General features: G+C 46.1%; 1 protein-coding gene across 2 annotated transcripts in view; it reads left to right on the top strand.

Annotated features, from left to right (window-relative positions):
• Nucleotides 1–10,384: 10,384 nt before the first annotated feature.
• adamtsl4 (ADAMTS-like 4) overlaps nt 10,385–16,310 on the top strand; it is a 32,997-nt gene continuing 27,071 nt past the window's right edge. Inside the window, exons 1-3 of one of the 2 annotated variants that reach the window (XM_047598864.1) lie at nt 10,385–10,762; nt 12,217–12,280; nt 14,745–15,340. In XM_047598864.1, coding sequence (XP_047454820.1) covers nt 10,746–10,762; nt 12,217–12,280; nt 14,745–15,340 — 677 coding nt within the window. In that variant the 5' untranslated portion in view covers nt 10,385–10,745. Of the gene's footprint in view, nt 10,763–11,312; nt 11,364–12,216; nt 12,281–14,744; nt 15,341–16,310 lie in introns of those variants that run through there. The other variant, XM_047598865.1, reaches the window with a different exon arrangement.

Genomic DNA, 16,310 nt, shown 5'->3' with positions numbered 1-16,310 from the left:
TACTATCGCATCTCTCCTCGACACACAGCAGTCCTTCATTCATGCGGAGTCACACAGAGTTCATAGGAAATTATTTTTAGCTAAAGAGATTTGCCACAAAAGAAAGCTGCCGCCGCCGCGGGAGTTGGTTCACAGAGAAAAAAGGTTTTTACCAGCGACAGTGAAGAGATTCATGCGGGCATAGATGGATATCTGTAGCGCTGACATTTAATAGCACTTGAACAATTGCCAACCTAATTAAAGTTAAAGGCCCCAAAAAACGTTATTTTCTCAACCGACTCCTTATGATGAACGATGAGGTTGTTTCACGTCATTTTTGTTTTTCTCGCTGATTTTTAAGTGTGCAGGACTGTGGCTTCGGTGACATTTGGGTGGGTTCCCAATCAGTGACTTAATAGTGAAATATGCGCTGGGAAATCTGAAAAACAGCCACAGCAGATGACATGTACGGGTGGCTAGTTTTGTTCACTCGCATGTGACAAACTGGATGGAGCAAGAAAACGTTTGGCAGCTTCATTTTGCTTCAAAACGACTAAAATGATGCCGATAACGGTGAAAACTCGGTTGGTAGAGTTCATCAAACGATCGTCTTATTTCTGTGCTGAATCCAGTCTGATCAAAAAAAGGCAGGTTTTCTTTGATTTTTCAGTGTTAAAGTTTAGTTTTTAGTTTACAGTATCAGATTAGAAATATGTCACTTCACACCTTTATTTAGTTTACGATACCGTAACCTGGGTTTGCTCCATGTTTACAGGCCTAAATAAGCACTGAGACACGTCCCCCAGCTCTGCCGTCTTGCGAACAGATTTGTGATTGGTCATGTTTGGCGGGGCGCTGTTCTATTTACTTTTACTTTGATCAGACGTCCCAGATTTAGAATAACTTCAGTGTTAAAGTATCAAGAGATCTGACCTCTCCAGCGGCTTTAAGCCCGCACGACAACAATAAGCAGGTGGCAGCGGAAAGGTGGTTACAGAAAGTATTTAATAATAGAAAAATTACCTCGTAGTGACCAAATGTCGGAATTTGACGTCACCGTTGTCCTGGAAGCCCCTTTTTTTCCTGGAGGGAGGCAGGGTGAGGGTGACCGGAGGTGGGGGACGTGGGGGATGTGGGGGGGGGGATAAACAGGCCTCTCTGTATTGTTCTCCTGGTATCACAGAGGAGCTGTCATCCTGAGTGATTGAAGGCCGAGCCTCCCAAAATAGGCCCCGTGAGGCGGCGCTGCCATTCCCTTCCACCCTGTTATAAATAACCCAGGCGTGTGTGTGTGTGTGTCCGGCGTCCATGCATTTTATGGTTGTGTGTTACGCAGTAGGAGTGAGAAAGAAAGAGAGTGCGCGAGCAAAAGGAGAGAAACGCGGCCGCTGCCAAGGCGGCCTCAGAACGTGAAGCCACTGAAAACAATAACAGGAGGTCTGCGAGGCTCCGAGCCAAACGGTGACAGGGACCCAGCGGTCAGGACCCTCCGCTGACCTCTTAATACACACATTCAGATGTGCTCGCAGTAATAGAACTCCCCCCCTCTCCTGCCAATACACGGGCCTCATTATTCCAAGTCATCTGTGTGCGCTCATGCCTTCGTGTGTGCGTGTTTGGGTCGGTATGTTTGGATAGGGGCTTGTAAATTACTACCTGAGGGAATAGCACCAGATCACTCGGTGTTTGTCCGTCCAACAGGTGTGTCGAGGATAAATGTTTTTCATGCAAATATGCGTCTGTAACGCCGCCGCAGCCTCACGCGGCTCGGTCGAGACTCTTTTTCTTGTGCAGCTGCGTCAAGCAACAGTTGAAGAAAAAAAAAAAGCAAAATTCTTTTAAACATAAGACAGTTGCGGAACAAGGCTGTCAGACTCAGCCTTCCACTCTTTGGATACCCCAAAACCTCAGCCCACCCGCGCTGCCTCGGCTCGCCTTTCCAGTAACTCTTCTGGGTCCAGTTCAGAACCAGCTCTCGCTCTGTGCTGAAAGAGTTTCTGGGTATGTTGCTCCTTATTTGATCTGGCTCCTCTCTTCACCCGTCAGCCGGGCTCCACTCTAATCCGCCAGTGCGGAGTTCACGCCTTTGATTTAAATGTGAGCTCGCACTTGGCTTTAGATCGGTTTGGAAGCGATGGACGCTTCGGCATGCGCGCGCTGAGCCTGCCGCCGTGCCAAGGTGGTAGAAATCACACTCGCAAGAGACGCACAGATAGCTCACAGATGAGCACAGTAGATCACAGTCTCGATCTGCTCCAAAGTATGTCTGCTATGCTGGACACACTGCTGACCTGATTTCCTTTCCCTCTCTCATCGGAGCAGGATACCTAGAGGGAGCAGACGGGGGCCAGGGAGAGAAAGTCTTTCTCCAATCAATAGCCTCTGTGTGAAGGAGGCATTCAGTTTATTGTTCTAGCCAACCTGTTGAATCGCTCTGGGGTGGGAGGAGCTTATAGGTTCAAGGGAAGGTCAGAGGTCACGTTGACTCCCAGGCCAGTTTAGTAAGCAAGGAGAATAAATCAAGCCCCTCTGTAAATTCACTAACATTTACTGTTGCCATTCTTCCCTCACAGCAACTCACTGTAAATTCTTACTTCTTTTTTTTTTGTGTGTGTGTGTGTGTGCGAGCGGGAGTGAAAGAAAGGACAGGCTCGGGAAGCGAGCACCAGTTTTGAATTTTCTCGGGGCGAGTCCGTGCCAACTGCCTGTGGAAAACACCCATGCGCTGATATCCCTTCCTTGCGCTCGTTCAAATGTTACAGACGCAGAGAGAACCAGAGAGGCAGTAAAATAATAAACCCGGGGCGGGACATAAATCTACACCGAAAACATTTCCAAGACTCGCGAGAAGCGTTCGAATTCCAATAGATGTAATTGATGTAGTTTTCATTATGTAACACAAAAGAAACATATTGGACGTGGGGAGGAAATCTTAATGGTGATGTCGGCGTCATCTATCACTCTTTATTATGACAAACCAGACGGTGATTTATGAAGGATAACATTAATGCTACAAAGCAGATGAAGTCATTTAATTGCCCAACTGAGTTCATTCAGAAAGTGGTTCAGCATCTTTGATCTAATCTCACGGTGGACTAAGAGGAGGAGGAGAGGCTGACCTTAGGCTCTGACCTAAGGTTGTTTTCAGAATTCCTTCTTTTCGGGGGTAACCTGAACCTGCCCGAGGCGAGGAGACACGGATCAGGCGGTTCACGCAAGGCGAAGGGAAGGGAAGGGAAGGGAAGGGAAGGGAAGGGAAAGGAAAGGAAGGGAAGGGAAGGGAAGGGAGCTGGAGCGCATAGCCACATCTTTGGCGTAGATGCGGTCCGGCGCATGTTTGGGTTTATCGTAAATCTCGGATATTTCTAAACTCTTCTTTTGGTTTGGTGTCGAAGGAATGATTTCTTTACGATATTTTTTAAGCTCGCTTAAATGCGGTGGCGAGGATCCTGGAGTCACGTCAAACCGGGTTAGAGTTCTGCCTGTGCACGTGCGAGTTTTATTTATTTATTTATTTGTTTATTTATGAGGCACAAATACAGAAAGACATCAGGATCCATATTAATGTCTGTCAGCGCTGTGGATGTACAGTAAAAGCAGCTGATAATGTAAAACGTAGAACATATTTAACATGAGCTCTTAGACTAAAGCCTAGTTACGAAAGTATTACAAGTTAGTCACACTTAAGTGGAGCTGTAAGATTAAAGTATTAAATAACACTGTTTGAACTTTACAATGATGAAATAACTGATATTTCTTGGCCTGAACGTTTGATAATAGCTTAAGGATATAAGTGGTTTCATAGTGGTGTCTGGTATCTGAGGCCAGAGTGAACCATGTCTGTAGGAGAGGTGGTAATCAGTATCTGATTTGTAATTCAGTGCTTGTGTTCAATGCCTGTAACTTATAAATGAAAATGATTTCAGAATAAAGATGTGATGGATGTTTCCCTAATTTGTACCACGCAACAAGAGCTGTCTTTTAAAGTAAAGAAACCCCGTCCTGTGTATGTAAATAAGATGTGAAGTTTTCCAGGTAGTTTCAAAGGTTAAAAAAGAAAAGAAAAAAAAAAACTACCAGCTCCTCCCAGAGTCCACACACTAACACCCTACATCTTGTTTGTTTGATTTGTAGGATTTTGTTTCGTCAAACCCTGAAGCGTGAAGCTGACAAGATGATAAACTCCTGTGTTTAAGTCTCCAAGTCTCACTTAGACCTCAGATAATATTTAGGTAGAGATGTTTCTGTTGAGGTTGGATTACAACTCAAGCAGAGCCGTGTGCTTACTCTGGGCCCCAAGTTCCCATTCACCTTGAATCATTTATTATGTTCGTTTAGATGCAAATTTGTGTGGGAATATTCACCATTCCTTGCACAGTATCAGCTCGGATGATAGGGGCCCTCTCACGGCCCAGCTTTATTAACCAGTCTAGCGTCTCTGTTGTGTCCAGATCTGGGCCCCTCAGCGCAACGGTTGGTCGGGGCTCACGGTGCGTAAGCTGGCATGCAGCTGTACGTGCATGAATAAATAGATTTTTTTGTTTTTTTTAAAAAAGAACTTCTTTCCATTTTAAGTGTATACATATATATAAAACTTGATGTTTCCTGTCATTAAGACAGATTCCAGCTATACTTGTGTTTGCCAATTGGTTGCGCTACGGCCTCGGTCCACATTTGTCAACTGTTGGGTGGATATTTGAATATTTTGTGAGGCAGATTTCATGGTTCCCTGAGGAATGATCCTGGTGTCTATGGTAATCCCCACTACTTCGGAGGTGGACGTTTGTGGTTTTCAGTACTTAAAACCATTTAATGGATTGCCATGAAATATGGCTCTCCTTCTCCTTCTCAGTCTGTCCGCTGTACTCGTACAGGATTATTATTATCGTGCCGCTATTTGAAACTGTGACTTTGCAAGACAGAAACAAGTTTGAAAGCATGCATTTGGAAAGTGTGAATTTACGGCCACCAAACGTCCTCTCTTTCCCAGATACGTCCTCTTTTTGAGACCTAAAAATGTGTCGACCTCAAACTTTGAAGCTATTTCAAACTTGTCAGAGACTTTGTTCTACTGGAGCCTCAAACATGTTTGGAGCGAACTTTAATTTGCTTTGCATTTCTCTGTGCGAGTCCTGGTGAAGGATCCTCTTTTTCCCCAAACTCAAATCTGGTCACTCTAGTGAATTCCTTTGATGATTTAGAATTATCCTTCTTCACGACTGCAGTTAAAACCGTGAAAAGTGTTTAGTGGTGAATCATTTAAGGATATATATTTGCACTTGTATTGTACTGCTGTTGCTTTTAGTGGTTTTTGGCACTGGTGGTCAGATTTAAAGATCCTGTTTGCTTTATTTTATGTTTTGCAGTTTCAAAGTATGACCGAATATGAATCCCTCACACCTGATGATGTACTGGATGTGATTTGCAGGTCGATGCAATAAGCTAAAGCGGTCAACATCATGTTAGCAGCATTGTGAGCGTATTAGCATGCTGGGCTAGCATGACACTATGCAATAGTGGGCTACATGTTGTGTGTGCTTGTTTGCATTGTTATATGCTGCTAAAATGGCAGCTTGTCCAGCTGTGTTGACTTGTGGGCCCTTAAACAATGGCCTCGTGTTGGAGTTAAAGTTAATAAATGCTCCACAGTTACCCAAAATAGATAAGATGTTGTTTTTTGTGTAGGAGCTTCTTTAGCCACTGAGATACTTGAAGGAGGAAATACATTGAGACTAATCGCAGCTGCTACGGTCTGTGTCTCTGCGACGTGTGGTTACATTTCTGAGGAGGTGTGTATCACATGAACGCTGCAGGGTCCTGCGTGGCTCTGACGCAGAACCGTAAATCTGGTTCTCGTCTTTCACCCTATCAGCATCATCACAAGCGTTGGCGCGGCCAGAACTATTCGGCTGCCGTCGATACCAGTCACAGGATACGTACTGTCCAGCGTCTGTCATCTGAGGGAAGGAATTTATAATCAGCAGCGGTTAATTGAAACGCAGGAACACTAAGTCTGCAAACCAGCCGACCGTGAGCGTGCTGGTGTGTTTCTGTGTCCGTCGCCCAGCTGCGCCACTGTTTTCTCTCCCTGTGGCTGCGTCGTGTCAGGCCACACCATACGTCTCTGTTCACACAGACTACAGTAAATCCTGCTGTGCTGTTATGCCGTTGTTGTGTGTACGTAAGTGGACCAGTGGTTTCTGTGAATGGGCAACAATTGCTCTTTGTATGGGTAATTGGAACAAGATTATTTCAGCCAATTAGGGCACAGCTGAGCTGACCTCTCTCTCTCCCTCCCTCTCATGTTCTCGTCTTGCCAGAGACGACTGTAACTCCTCATTAGAGCACTCAGACCAGCGTCTTTTTTTTTAAGCAATCTTTCCACTAGGGCTCTCAGGATTTTAGAATTTCACTTCACGGTTATCGTGGACGACAAATGTCACAAGAACCATATTATCATGATATCAACAAGCATAGCATATAAAATAGTAAATAGCAATTACAAAATCTTTAACCTTATGTTGTTTTCACTGTCAGGAGATGAATTACAAATAACAGTAGAATAGAAGGAAACAGGGGCAGATGTGAAACACACAAGTTAAGTTCAAGAGACTCCAGCTCATTTACACAGTATTACCATATGCGCATATTTAACGCGATGTTGAAATTTCATTTTTAACATCACAGTTATCATTAACAGCGACAGCCCTACTTTCCACCTAAGGTGCACTGGGGGCCGGGGTTTATATTTTCACAAAAATGAACTTCTGGCTTAAGTAATTTCAGTGAAATACTATCTCTCCAAACCAGGCTGTAAAGATGTCAGCCGATTTCTCCTCGGGCTCTTTGCGCCCTTTCCAGAGCACACATGCCCCGCTGCTTTGATCCGGACCCTGGCACAGGATTGGTGGAATGGAGCAAATATTGACTCCATCTGAGCCAGACAAATCACTCCTCCTTCCTGCGTTCCTTCTCCTTTACACTCCTTTACACTTGCTCAGTTCCCGTCTAATCTGCCATTACCTCTTTCTCTCCCGCTCCCTTTCATCCCCTTTCTGCCGCCGCCTTTCTTTTCACCCCCTTTGTGTCCCCGTCTGTCATTCTCCCGTCTCCCTCTCTGACTCCCCCTCCCCACTAGGGTCCTCTCAGGCTGTCAGTACTCTTAGGTTCAGGCCTCTCCTCATCTTCCCATTTGCTCTGGTGGAGTTCAGTCCGTCTCTCTCTCTCTCTGTCTGGGGCTAGTTGGGATTTCACACTGTCCACATGAATATCTGTCAACTATCTGCTGCTGCCTTAAGCCTGGAACGTACTGATTCATCTGTGAATCCTCAAACATGCACAGGCAGAGTGCGAATGCATTCATGGTGGTATGTGCCGACATACTTTCATGTGACGTCCATATGCGCTGCAGTAGTAGGAAGCGTTTTACAAAAACAAACTGTCCACTTTCACCATTTGGTTCCGGTTCTGGTTAGATAATCCATCCAATTATATCACATCTCAGATCTCAACGATGCACTGCATGGAGCTACGAACGCAAGTTGTACCTACGATCTATGTCTGCATGGCACCTAGAGGAGGATGATAGAGTTGAACATGATCAGTTTACTGGAGAAGAAGGAGAGTCAGAGACGGTCATTGTTCGCCGTCTCACTATCGCACTGTTTTTGTGATACTTCAAATCCAGAAGAGGACGTTGAAAACCGCATCCAGCTTCTGCTGCTGGTGGTGGTGGTGATGTTAGTGCTAATCTCTGCAATCCTTTTCTATGCTAATCCACCGCACAGTTGCTCAACAGTTTAATTTTCGACTTAAAGTGATGGACCAACCAACACCTGAGCAGATAAAACAGAGATGGCATCACCTTTTCTTTCCTCCCACGCAAAGGTGACTAAATGCGTCCTTGTTGCAGCATGTTTCAGCCCCCATGCTTCTCCCTCTCATTAAGTTAAGTCTTCTCCTCTTACTAAAAACTGACGCGAACGGGAGCACGATTGATCTGCCCCCTCGTCTCCTCTTTTCTTTTTTTTTAAACTATTTAATCTTGTCTGGCTGCGTTTACAGGAGTAAAGCCTGCGGAGGTCCGTCCGTGGTCTGCAGAAGCCTGGAGGCCTCATTAGCTTCTAACAGTAAAGGGGTCGAGGGCCTGCTGTGTCTGGGCTTGAGGCTGGGGCGTGTGTGTGTTTTCTGGAGGCAGGGCTTGTGTGTGTGTGTATGTGTACACGCAAGAAGTTTTTCGAGTGATTTATCACTCCCACAGGGGCATGCTACTCTGATCTGCGGTGCTATTACTCAGATCAGCCAGCCGAGACAAATAACAGATCTGCCGCTACATATAGACCTCCCTGGACACACACAGACACACAACATCCCTGTGTTGTGGCGACTCGTTGAGGCCGACATTTTGCTAATCAGAGTCCTGTGGTTGGTGGTGCATGTCGGTGGGCTAGGACGCAAGTTATTGCCTCTCCGAGATCCAGAGAAAGTCAGATAGGGGGAAGAAGAAAGATGCAGATAGAGGGAAACTGGGTGGGAGGAAGGGAGCGGAGGGCTATAAGTGGTCACGGGCCACTGGTGGCCATGGCAGTGACCTCTGGCTAATTGTAGTTACTGATAGACATGGTGCTTAGAAGCACAAAGATATCCATTACACTAATCACGCACTAAACACCCCCTATATGCGACTGTGTGCACATTTACCCTCTGGAATCTGCCCTCACATCTCTCTCGATGCGCCTTTTACATTCGCTTTCTTATTTTGACAGATCAGATCTTAAGCCCACTCTGTAATGTGGTTAAGTCTTCAGTTGCTGGCTCTCAGCGGGGCTTTGAAGTCACTAATCTCCGTCACCATCGCTTCGTCCATGTTGTAGGATGCCTGTCCAAGAAAAGCAGCAGGCCTTGCCCTGGGACATCTCAAGCTCTGGGTGTGTTAATATGTGGTCGACCATAACTCATACACCCATCCCCCCCCACCCCACCCCCACCCCCAGTCGGCCTCTCTCACATTTCCACCACATCGCCTCTCTACTCCATGTAGCAGCAGAGTTGAGAAATGTTAATGAGGAGGTGAAAGCAGTGTCCTTGAGCAGAGTAATATCTTAACAGCTCTGGAGGTGCTGTGATCTTCATCCTCGAGGCCCTGGTCTCCAGAGGATGCGTAGTAAACAAGCTAAACAAACAGCGAAAGTATTAACAGCCCATTTTTCCTGACGGTCCCCTCTGTTCTCCTTCTATGGCTGTCTTCTCATGCCCCGTTTTTTGCCCTCTCCTCTTTATGTTTATCCTCGTCAAGATGGAGATGTTTTCAATGAGTGTAAATCTAATCCAGAGAAAAAAGTGTCACGGTCTAAAAATAAAAAGGTCTTAAAGCGTTACATTACCAACACACTTTTTGATTTATGCTTTACCGGATTAAGGAAAAATAAGCTTTCCTCTGTAATGTGATTGAACCTGTCAGTTTTAATAAGGACGGGACGAATACCAGCTCTTATTTGTGCAACTAAATATACTTCTTGTTTGTACGTATTCTTCATGTGTGTTTGATTTTGCAATTTTTTCAAACCATTTTTCTTCGGTTTGAAATTCAGCCCCAACAATTTTAAATGTCACAAGGTTCAGGAAAAAACTGAGCAAACACAAACACACAAAAGTTTTCATATTTTTTGTTTCTTTGCTGTCCACCGTGGCCTGTATTTTTTTTTTTTTTTTTTTTTTTACAGTGTGTGTGTGTGTATGTGTTGGAAAACTTCACTGAAAAATGCCAGATTGCAACCAAGCACAATGACGGGTAAACAAGTTGGCACTGGGGTTTTCACATCTGCTTCAAAGCTGAGACGCGCACACGTAGACACACACACACACGGAGCCATTAATCATGCGCAAAAGTGGCACGTCCCTTGGGCGCACTTATCTCAGCTCCAAATTGGTCGAGCATGTCTTCAAATGTGATTTAACTGTTATAAGACATGTTTGTGTAGTTTAAACATATCTTCATCCAGTGCGTCAACAGCTATATTTCATCCATGCATACTAAAAGATTGATGTCTTTCCCCTTTGAACATCCACTGTTTGTCGCAGAACTATTTGTATTTGGCTGAATATTGAGCTTGCAATGCTTCGCCCAACAAAGTGTCGCCTCTTAGGATGCTGCCAGCTCAGGGTTGTTTCTGACAATGAGTAGATCATTACTCCTGATCAGTGTGACCTAGTACAATGGAGCATTCTTATGTTGGATTGTGCAACTGAGAAAGCGGCTCTGAGAGTTATTATAGCTCAGTCAGGGCCCATAGTTTATGTGTGTGTAAGTTAGGGAGAGAGGGATAGAGAGAGGGAGTGTATGGTTTGTGCGTGTGAAAGAGAGAGAAAGAGTTGTGTAATCTGTCCATTTTGTGTCTCCTGTCTACCCCCTCTTCTCACTCTTTTTCTCTCCCCCGTCTCTCTCTCTCTCTCTCTCTCTCCAGTGCCCCCCTGGCTGCGAGGCGTCACGCCAGTTTATAATAAGGACCCAAAAAAAAGTTGTGACTGAAAGAGGAAAAAAAAAACGGAACCCTTCCCACTCTCTGGAAATCACGGGGAGTGACAGGAGGAAGGGGACAGAAAGAGAAAGAAAGAGAGAGAGAGCAGAAGAAGAGGAATTTTTCTCCTCCGGACTTTATCAAGTTTCTTTCGGGACTGCGCGGACCTGAGCGGATCACTAAAAAAAACTGGACTGATAACCAATACGGGCGAGCGGAGTCGGTAACTGTGCGGGAGACTCTTGGAGCATGCGGCTCGCTTTCAGGTAAAACTTTTTGACATACGGAGCTGCAGCCTCTCTCAGTCCACTTGAACACATCGCCGCATGTGGGGTGCTGCATCCTCATTTGAGCGGGCAGGCTGCTGTTTATGTTCACTGGAGAGGTTGTTTTGGCAAGTTGTTTAGTGTCGCGGTGAACTTTTTGGTTTTACGCACGATGCCTGCTCGCTGCGCACTGGGCGCTGTGCAGGGCAGATAGATAGGAATGTACCCGAAGGCGCCTGGGTTTAGGTTAGCGATCTTTCTGTCTCCTCGGGGTGGATTTTTGTGTGATTTCTTTTCTCCCCCTCTGATCCAAATCTCTCCCTTCCCCTGTCCCCGCGGCTCTAAGTTTATTCTACAATGTGCCACTGTAGCGGCCAGGGAAACGTGGACTCGGGTAGGGGGTCGTTACTTCGGCCCGAGCGGCTCTGTTGTGTCGGACTGTGCAGGACCTTTGTCTGTGTTTTTCGGGGTAATTGTGTAGTCTGGTGTGGGGAAGCTTCCAGAGACCGCGGCGGTGCACCACACTGGGAAGAAGGGACCAATTACTCTGCCTACATGTGGCTTGCGGACTGGTGATCGCGGCGATGGTTTGGTTCTCGCGGTGAGCCCTGAAATGTCCATCTAAGTAGTTTAGTATCATGTTCGGGCTATTTCCTTGGCAAATGGCAGATGGTGTTCCACTTGTTTTCACTGCACTTGCACTTGTTTTATGGAGGTTGTTGAGATAATTACAGAGAAACTTACTTTCTGTGGAAACAAGTGCGTTTTCCTCTTTCACATTCATTCCTCGCCTCCTCGGCGTGAAGTTGAGACTCAGTCACTGGCTAAACTGCTTTTTGACAATTTTTTTTACTGAAACCTAGTAAAGCCAACCCCAGCAATGAACCGCCTCTTTTGAACATCGGCCACCAAATACAGTACCAGATCATTTTGAATGTTGTATCGGATTGTGAGGCTGTGAGGGAGTGTGTGTGTTTTAATCCCATACCCTGAGGGTGTGTACAATCTTGGAGAGAGGCATGCGGAGGGAAAACAGGCTTGCTGTTTAAACCCATTAGTTTGTTAATGCCTCCCAGGCTTCCTCAGATTGATTGAGATGTTTTGCCTGTGAACCTTGAGGGGAAAAATAAACTTTCGTTCACCTCCGTTTGAGTCCGCAGGCCACCTGTAGCGGGAAGAGAAGTGTCTCATTCGGTTCCCGAAGTACACTTATGCCACTGGGACATGTGATAGGGTGTTCACTCAACATGTCAAATAAATGTATGAAGGAGAAAGTTGATGCGCAAAGGACACAGAATAATGAAAGTCTGTGTGATAGCGGACGCCGTATAGCGAGAGTTTGAGGCGTAGGTCATGGAATAATGTGTTTTATAAAAGGCCGTATTCGCCCAAGTTGATATTCTAAATCCTGCTCGTCTGCACAGTCTTTAAGCCTCTGTTCTTTGTCCTTTTAGGCTCTATGTGCTGTGGGGATTTGTGGTGGTCGCGACCTCCGTGACCAAAGCAGCCAAAAGGAAGGTGAGTCATTAGATCATCAGTAGCGTCACTACAGAGAGGGTGAGAGGTGAAAGCAGTTAAAGAAGAGGTCCAAGTCTGTCCCAAAGAAGCACTCACATGCCCGGGGTTTCTAATTCCTGTTAGGGCTAAAAATAAATAAATAAAAATCCATAGTCTTCACGCTTTTTTAGAAATGAGTGCTGAAGTTCAACTGCAACTAATGTGTGGCTTCAGTCAGATCAAGTGGGTATGTTCTAGAGTCTCTAGGCAGGCATTCAGACTGAACCGGCACAGCAGTGTGAACCGGCCTACATCAAACACCAAAACACCAAAACACCACATTAAAGTAGTTTATCCGTTATAGTTCTTTTTTGATTGCACAATGCAGCATCTGGTTCTAGAGGCTGGTTGTAATTTTTCGCTGGACTTGCTGGGTGCCTGGCTGTACCATTTGACTGCTTTGAAGTAAATGTGAGGCTTGTGCTTTATCACACAGGGAGATGAAGAATCTGTTGGATCCATAAAGCAATACATTATAATCTTTCAGTTCATCTAAAGAGATTTCAAACTGAAAAAAAGGGATAAAGAAAAAAAAATTCTCCTTCACTGGAAACTGGTAAAACCAGTAAGGATTAAAGCTGCTTTCATTGTAATATATATTCATTTTGACGTGTTTACTGGTATTTACCCACGATTCACAGCTACACACCTGTCTGGTCCAGGCCTGGTGTAACAGTGTCTCTGGAGTTTAACCAGTAGCTCCAAAGGTCGGCGGTAGCTGCTGCAGGGTCACTGCACGGAGCTCATTAAGGGTCCCAGTTATGTGGCAGCTGTGCGTTTGATGTCACTCAATATGACAGAGCACACCTCCTCACACAGAGCACACCCCCCCATATCCCCCTCGTTTCCCTCACCCCTTTCTGTTACCTTTTTCTCCCACCCTCCTGCTATGTTACCGCGGGCAGAGACAGGAACTCTTTTAGTGCGCCTGGATAACAACCAGGCACACATATAGAAACACCTGTCCACTCTCTCCCTTCCACAAACAGCTTGTACAGTGTGTTTACTTGCACCTCTCTGTCTGTGTACACACACGTTTACCCACTTGGAGAGGGAGAGGAGAGAAGTGGAGAAGTGGAGCACAGATTCATGTTTTGGTTCCTCCTCAATGGAAACTTTTGTTCAGCTCGCATGTTTGCCATCCTGCCAACCAGGCCAGCGCTTCAGTTATGAAATGAGAGGAGAAACATTTATCTGCGGCCCAAGAGGAAGCGATCAAAGCCCGACCTGGCACCCACATACTGTGCACGCACTCACGCATGCTTATGTACACAGTCGTGAATGCACAGCGCTGATTTCGCCGCTTCTGTGGTGCGTTCAGATGATGCCAGTGAATTCGTCCACGTGCTCGCGGTGCGCTGGCAGGTGATCGAGTCCCTCCCACGAGTTAAATATTGAGACTTCAGGATTTATATTTTGGCCCCAGAGGAAGGAAACTCATGAGACTGTAGCACATCAGAGGACTCAGCTGCTGTGAAGAAATAAATCCTTCTAGAGATTTATGGTTTCGCAATGGCAACATTTCCACTAAGTTATGTGTCACAACCTCAACACTATTCAGAGTCAGGATTGCTGTTTGTGTAGTCCAGTCCTCAACTCTTGTACATTCAGTTTTTAAATGTTTTTAATAAAACGCAAGGACAAATCAAGTACTGATAGAACTTACTGTACATGATAACTTTTTAAAGTTGAAGGCGGACTAAATATGTAAAAACTATTCAGGTACAGTATATTGTATACACACACACCGATCAGCCACAGAATTAACACCGCTGGCAGGAGACGTAAATAGACCATTTTGTGACAATGGACCCGGCATTAATGTGGATGTTACTTAGACATGTACCACCCACCTAGACCAGAGACCATTGCCATCCAATAGCAATGACGCTCCTTGATGGCAGCAGCCATCCCCAGCAGGATGCAGCCTGACACAGACACAAAAACAACCCAAAAAAAACCATGGCCTCTAAATTCACTAGATCCCAAACTGATCAAGTATCAGTGGGATGATCCACAGAGGCCCCTCCCCTCAAACCGTAGGACCCAAAGGCCTCCACTAACAACGTTCTGTTGTCAGACACCACAGGACACCCTCAGAAGGCCCATGTCCATTATTATTTAAACAAATGAATTGACTTTAAAATGTTTCCATGAGCTGTGGGGTCTTGTCTCTCCAACTGTCTGGTCTCGAGGAGTAATTCCTTGGCGCCATCGCCGTAGTGCTTGATCTGAGACGCTCAAGTTCTGTGTTCTGTAAAGCTCCTTGAGACTATTGTGACTAATTTGTTTGTGTTACTCAGTCCAGTGCGCAATCCATCGAGGCCCAGTAATGGTAGTCAGCTAAGTGTCTGATAACATATTGCTAAGTTGTATGTGGTATTTGTCTTGCAGTCGTCTGACGGTGAGTGTTTGTGTCTCTCAGGTTGCAGGTCGAAGGTCCAGGCAGGTGTTTGAGGCGGAGCCTGTGGAGGGTGTGTGGTCATTTTGGGGGGAGTGGTCAGAATGCACCCAGACCTGCGGCGTGGGCGTCTCACAGAGGGTCAGGAAGTGTTTACCTCCTCCACCCCCCCAGGTGCCTCCCCCGTCCCACTCTCAACCTAACTGGGCGGGTTATCTGCCCGGGGGCATCGGAGGTCCAGCTGTCTCATCCGTGAACCCCTACTACCCTCCCCGTTACCCGCCTTATCACTCACCATCCGTCTCCACCAGTCGTAATCCGGGATTGCCTCTTTATCGGAATACCCTCCCTGGAGGAGGAGGAGGAGGCGGAGTAGGAGGAGGAGGTCCTCCTGTACCAGGACAGGCAAATCGATCGCCCCCTTTTTACACCCCACCGAATCAGGACCGCGTGTCTGTTTACCGCTCTCCCTACCACGCACCTTCACAAGGCTACAACCAGCCTGCACGGATCATCAGGAGACCAACCAATCCAGGAGCAGCGAGAGGTGGAGGTGGAGGTGGAGGTGGCGGGAGCAGAAGGTCGGTCTCCCCCAATCAAGAGGGTGTGCCTGCGAGGAGGTGAGTGGGAATGAACGATTAACAAACGGCCTTAAAGACCGAAACACAGTGTTTCTCTGCCTTGCTCAAAGCTTACACCCTTTCCCACTTCCCACCACAGTCACCATCACTGACGGGTGCGGTTGTATTTTTACGCCCGTCAGTGTAATGAAACTTCCTGGATGAGATGACATATTAAACCAGTGGGTGCAGCAAAAGCAACATTACAAGTCTTTGCTTTAGTGTCATCACATGTGTCAGTCAGCACGGGACACACGCACGTTCAGAAATCACTGAATTGTCAAAACTGAATGAATGTCAAAAGTCAGTTGACCGTACAGAGACACTGATTTGTTGGGAGCGTTCACATGTGCTTTGCTCAGCATCATGACTTCGCCTTTTCCAGGAAAAAGCCTTGAGCACGAAGGAAGTGAGTTTTGCATCGCTGGCAGTAGCAACGGTGGTTTGTTTAGGATAAATAGAAGGACTCAATTGTCAGGATGAGCGACAATGACCACCGCGTTCTGAGTAGACAAAGAGAAGATTTGTCTTTCATCAGAAAATACAAGTGACCTCTGGAGGTATTCTGACAAAGAGACAGCAGCGATCTATTAAGAAGAATGTCCAAAATGAAAGCATACCACCACACTATGGACTGAGGCATTCATTCAGGTGCCATTTATTAAACAGTTGACATTGTTTAAGCATTAGAAGGTTTGTTATGATGGTTGAAGTATTGGGAGTGGGAATTATGCCCATCGCTGCCTCTGGTATCAGCGTTATTATTACATCATTACTTCTGGTTTTTGTCATTCAAGCAGGCGCTGCACGACAAAATGTCCACTCCCCACAGCCTGCTGGTTCTCTGTTTATAATACATTTATCTGGCCTTTCTCTTTCCTCTGCTTCTTCCTCTATGACTGCCTCCGGCCTCTTCTGTCCATCTGTGAACTAAATATCATCTGTCCTTTATTTGTCTGTTTCTTTTGGA

The sequence above is a fragment of the Mugil cephalus genome, chromosome 11 (genome assembly GCF_022458985.1).
Source record: "Mugil cephalus isolate CIBA_MC_2020 chromosome 11, CIBA_Mcephalus_1.1, whole genome shotgun sequence".
NCBI classification, from domain to species: Eukaryota; Metazoa; Chordata; class Actinopteri; order Mugiliformes; family Mugilidae; genus Mugil; species Mugil cephalus.
This window is presented reverse-complemented; position numbering and strand designations above follow the sequence as displayed.